Source organism: the organism of the source record quoted next, assembly GCF_019968985.1.
Source record: "MAG: Porospora cf. gigantea B chromosome Unknown PgB_NODE_1802_length_4804_cov_113.098, whole genome shotgun sequence".
Taxonomy (NCBI): Eukaryota; Apicomplexa; class Conoidasida; order Eugregarinorida; family Porosporidae; genus Porospora; species Porospora cf. gigantea B.
The window spans coordinates 1-4,804 of NW_027178746.1; the positions used below are offsets into that span (position 1 = coordinate 1).

The 4,804-nt window shown below is 55.1% G+C and overlaps 3 protein-coding genes across 6 annotated transcripts; 1 reads left to right on the top strand and 2 right to left on the bottom strand.

Moving 5' to 3' along the window:
• Positions 1-218: 218 nt before the first annotated feature.
• KVP17_003414 (uncharacterized protein) lies at positions 219-530 on the top strand (the record flags this gene model as incomplete). Its single annotated transcript, XM_068520661.1, has 1 exon — positions 219-530. The coding sequence occupies one exon, from the start codon at positions 219-221 to the stop codon at positions 528-530; it is 312 nt and encodes a 103-aa protein (XP_068377663.1).
• A 42-nt stretch (positions 531-572) lies between these two features.
• KVP17_003413 (uncharacterized protein) lies at positions 573-2,880 on the bottom strand (the record flags this gene model as incomplete). 3 transcript variants are annotated; one of them, XM_068520658.1, is made up of 2 exons in its annotated part: positions 577-1,220; positions 1,276-2,880. In XM_068520658.1, coding segments are annotated over 2 exons (2,249 nt in total), but the record flags the coding sequence as incomplete, so codon positions are not given. The 3 variants fall into 3 exon arrangements, with proteins under 3 accessions (XP_068377662.1, XP_068377660.1, XP_068377661.1); XM_068520660.1 differs by lacking the exon at positions 1,276-2,880 and having other exon boundaries at positions 573-1,259; XM_068520659.1 differs by lacking the exon at positions 577-1,220 and having other exon boundaries at positions 1,261-2,880.
• Positions 2,881-2,949: 69 nt separating this feature from the next.
• Positions 2,950-4,727, bottom strand: KVP17_003415 (uncharacterized protein; the record flags this gene model as incomplete). Of its 2 annotated transcripts, XM_068520663.1 has the most annotated exons (2): positions 2,950-3,344; positions 3,383-4,727. In XM_068520663.1, 2 exons carry the CDS (start codon positions 4,725-4,727, stop codon positions 2,950-2,952), a joined length of 1,740 nt encoding a protein of 579 aa, XP_068377665.1. The 2 variants fall into 2 exon arrangements, with proteins under 2 accessions (XP_068377665.1, XP_068377664.1); XM_068520662.1 differs by having other exon boundaries at positions 3,243-4,727.
• Positions 4,728-4,804: the final 77 nt, after the last annotated feature.

The following is a 4,804-nucleotide window of genomic DNA, read 5'->3' on the forward strand; positions in this document are numbered from 1 at the left end:
GCAAATCGAATCATCGACAAGGTAAGTATGCTAAACATTCAACGAATTTCAACCCACTCCATTGTAAGCCGTCAAAATGTGTGGTTCGCTCGAATCCAACCAACTTGACGCATTCCAGACACAGAGTCTCTGTCATGACTTACGCACGCACAAATAGTGAAGAGCCTAGAAGAGGGAAGAAATGTTTGCAGATGCTACATCAAAGCGGAAATTCTGCAATGAACCTTCTGCAATCGATACCTACTGATCGGTCGAAGGAGGTTACTGAGGTTTTAGTCGAGTCAGGCTCTACTAGAGTAGAACGGATCGTGTCGCATGGTCAGGCGTCTCCTGCAGGTTTTTGGTACAACCAAAGCGAGCACGAGTGGGTAATGGTATTGACAGGCGAAGCCCGCATGCGATTCGAAGATAAGGTTGTAGATTTGAAATCGGGTGACAGTATTGACATTCCTCCCAGAGTCAAGCATCGAGTTGACAGCACATCTGCTACCGAGCCCACTATCTGGTTAGCAGTGTTTTTTTCCTCATGATTATTGCTGTTGACGGTTTTTAACACTCATAGATAGTGGCACTCACACCTCATTAGGCCAGTTGATCTTCGACACCGGCGGCGCACGACCCTTGTTCAGATATTCTTCCTCGTACCGCTGTTGCGCAGCTTGGTCTAGAGTCCCATCGAACGTCAACGGAACATAAGGAACCGGCGGGAAGGGCGGCAGCAAGCTGCTGTTGTCCCTGCCGCCCAGTCCACAACACACCGCCTCTGACGGAAGCGCATTGAACTCGCTAAGGCTCCTGACTCCTTGTTGGGTAAGAATCTCGGTGTGCTGCTTCTGGGGGCGGAACACCACCGTACCCAGCTCAGGATTTCCCTGAGCCAAGATCGGGTCCATGCTGGTTGCGTACACCTTGGTCGGGATCTTGCTGCTGCTGCTCTCTGGGCACGACTGCACATATTCCTTTATGAAGCTCTCCGGAGTTCCGGCCTGGAACACCCTGGGCTTTTGTCCGGGCACCGCCACAGTTACAGAACCATCAGGAGCCCGAGCAGCAGCGACATGGCGACCACTCGCCAATATCGTCTCGACGGTTGGTTGGCTGAGCCCGCAGTTGGCGAGAGCTGTACGATAGGCCTCGTAAGCGCTGGTAGTGGGGTGCATGAATCGGTGTCCTTCCTGGGCGACTGGGGCTCCCCGTGGCAACTCTCGGCCTTGCACGACCTGAAATGAGATATATGGGTAGATGCGGAAGAGTATCATACTAGAATGTACCCACTTGTACGGCAATGCGAGCTTCGTAGGGGACCTTAATCTCCTTGATTCCAGGGGTAACGAAGACGGTCTGTGGCTCGCACGTTGGGGGCAAATGTAGCACGTCATTGGCCACAACGGGCACCTCACGAAGAGGGGTGGAGGCGGGATGAATTGTTCCAGGCGGCAAGGCGGATGTAGCTGAGGCCGCTGGAGAGGGATCCGCAGGATCGTAAGTCGTGAGGATCTGACTCTTGTCAGGGGAACCTGAGGAGCGTGAACCAAAGGAGCCGGCTGGGGCTGTGGCGGCTCCATCTTGAAAGGGCTGATCGGTAGTGGCATCGGGGCCGGAGGTGGCTGACGGGCTGAAAGGTGCGCGAGCTCGCATTTGTGCCGCTGACGGCAATTCCGCAGCCACAACAGGGGTTCCTTCGGCCATCTCCTGTGCGCTGACTGGCGGACTCGCAGGGATGATGGTCGGAATGGCTCCCCTGGGGGCCGGGATGTTGGCCATATCAGCTGTGTACGGCACCTCCACCGTCTTCTCCACGTATCGCGGTACGATATACGGAATCTCCTTCAAGGTGACCTTGGCCACCCGTTTAATGATGGGTTCATCAACCTCGACAATCTTCTCTTGGATGACAGGCTTGGTCTGATGGATCACGCGCTCCACGATATGCTTCTTAGGAAGCGGCAGAATCTTCGGCGGGAACTGCATGGGGACCTCAATCGGCACCTCCACGTAGCGGATTCCCTGCGGAATCTCTATCACCTTCTCCTCGATGACGGCCCTGTATAGGTAGCGAGGAATGACTATTTCCCGGCGCTCGGAGTGGAAGACCATACGCTCCACGTTCACCCGCTGAGGAACTTCCAAGAACTTGTGATCGAACTCGGTGAAGTCATGTTCCACGACTCTCTCGTGGGTTTCCTCCTTGGTGACGAATATGTCTCGCTCTTGGATTATCGGTTGCGTCATGAACGACTCAGGAATCCCTTTGCGTATATCTGTTGGCAGAGGGACAGCACCGTAGGCCGTCATCGCCACGTGTTGCCCATCGGGGGCCAGATCCTCGCTCAGCTCATAGAAGGCACGTTCGGCTTGTTCCAGCTCGGCTTGCAACTCCGAATGTGTGGAGGAAGCACCTGGAGCAGTGGGGGCGGAGTCCACTGGTCTCGTAGAAGGCCCACCGGAAGGCCCACCGGAAGGCCCACCAGAAGGCCCACCAGAAAGCCCACCAGAATGCCCACCAGAAAGCCCAGTGGGGGAACCTCGGATTGAGGAGTCAGCCTGCATGGCAGACAACGCAGCAATCGCCTCAGACGGCATCATGGACGAGGTTGCAGAAAAGTCACGTCCTTCTGGCGTAATGGCGACATAGCCATGGGCGGTAATGTCCAGAGCAGCTCGGCCGTCAAGCGCCACGCCGTTGGCGCCGCCTGCAGGTGCACCCGGAGGACAGGGGCAACAAGCGCTTCCCGCCTCCACCGGCGTCCGAGCGGCAGGAACACCAGCGCCTGCCTGTCTGATCAGGTCGTCACCAGGGGCTGCGAATCCCACAGGTGCCACAACCAACCTGGCTGGCCTGTCACGAGACACGTTGAGGACTTCGTGTTCCGAATTCATCCCAAGAATTTCTCTGCGAAAATCTTTAGGTGCGCACTCTCAACGCACACAGCGGTCACTACACAAATTTCATGAGGTCCTTCGTCGTTTTGAATGTGACTTCTTCCTGCTAGGCTGGGACTTCTTGCGCTTTCTTGTGTTGGGAACGAAATCACTCTCTCCACGTGTGGACTGCTTGCTATCGGCCTGCCTTCCCATCAATCTCGTCCTGTGCTTCGACTCTTTGGCAGATAAAGGAAGCCCCTTTTCTATCTTCTCCACCAATCCTTGGTTCCTTGTCAACTGTGAAAGAGGAAGTGGTTCGATTTCGTCCCCCGAGTCCGCCTGCTTCTCGGGCTTCACCGTAGACTCATAATGCCGTCTCAAGACCTTCCCATTCGACATAAACCGGCCACGCACCCTCTGGAGCGGCTTCTTGCCCAGCAGGCTGGGTCGAAGCTGGTCATACTCCTCATCACCTGGTTCTGGGAAAAATTAGCCAATGGAATCAGAATGCACTTACTGGCTTGTTCAGTACTGGCAGCGTATTTGTTCTCCCTTTCACCAGACTTTTGAATCGATAACCTAGACTGTCCCATCCACTTCTTGTACAGGCCCTTCTTTGCGACCTCGCTTTTCACGATCTGTCCGGCCTCGTTCTTACGACCTTTTACCACTTGGCCATCCTCATCTAGGAGAACCATTTGGTACTTCTTGTTTTTGGCATTCCAGCGCATGACATGCCTCTGCTGCCGCATTTCGTTGTCGTCGTCAGCGATTACAGTGACCCCGCTGCACATGAGCGATCCGGCTCCCTTGGAGACAGTTACGACGTTTCCAGCCTCATCAGCCATGTCGTCGTCGGAAAATGCATCCAGCAAGGGATCGTCGCCAACATCTACGGGCCTTGGCTGTACCAATTCGGGCTCGCTCTTCCGGCGCGGCTTGCACGCCAATCCTTCGAGGGCTGACCTGCTGATGGACAGGCTACAAATGGTGGATCGAGTCGGGTCGCGCCTCTTGAGACTGTACTCCTGCAGGTTGGTGGAAAACTTTCGGCGTCTCATCGCTTGAGTCGAGCCGGCAGAGAGTACGCGCGCACTCTGCTTGGTGAGTTTGGGGTCATCGAAGTTAGGTCGGTAGGCTTCAATGGAAGCCAAGTAGTGAGACTTCCTCTCCAGATCCTCTGGAGTGGACCTTACAGTTGCTCGCAGAACTCTGGCGCGAATATACGGATGTATCACTTCCATCATCTTTTGAAAGCCGCCAGCCTCCTTCGTGAACTGCCGTGCCTTTCGGATGCTCGGCTTGCTAGGAGCGGGTCGGGTTCGGTCGTAGAGCTTGTATGAATTCAAGACGGACTTGTATGACGTGCTGATGTCATCAAACTTCATCGCGACGTCGACCATCTCCTGTTCAATTCCGGTGTCACCCACAGATCCAAGCACCGTCACCCCTTCCTCGCCAGTGTAAAATTTATCGGGCTTGTCAAATGTCATCTCGGCCATCGACGCAGGCCGACCAACGTGCAGAAGTTGCTCCACAGCATACGGTAAGTCGTTTTCTGTGATTAGGGAGAGGCAAAGACCCGCGCGCTCCAACCGGGCGGTACGGCCAGCTCGATGAACGAGAATTCTGTGGGACGTGGGGAAGTCGTAGTTGAGAACCACCTCCAGATCGTCGATGTCCAGCCCACGAGCCGCAACGTCAGTCACGACCATCACCTTCACCCGCCGCTGCTTGAACCGCATCAGTTGAAATTCTCGAGCCTCCTGGTCCATGGACCCGTAGCACCCCCCGCACTTTATACGCAGCTTCTTACAGAGGAGAGTAAAAAAATCAACGTGGTGCCGCGTGGCGACGAACATCAGACAACGGTCTTTCTTTCGTATGATCTCGTTCAACACGAAGATCGCAGCTGCAATCTTGTTCTCCGAACGGCACA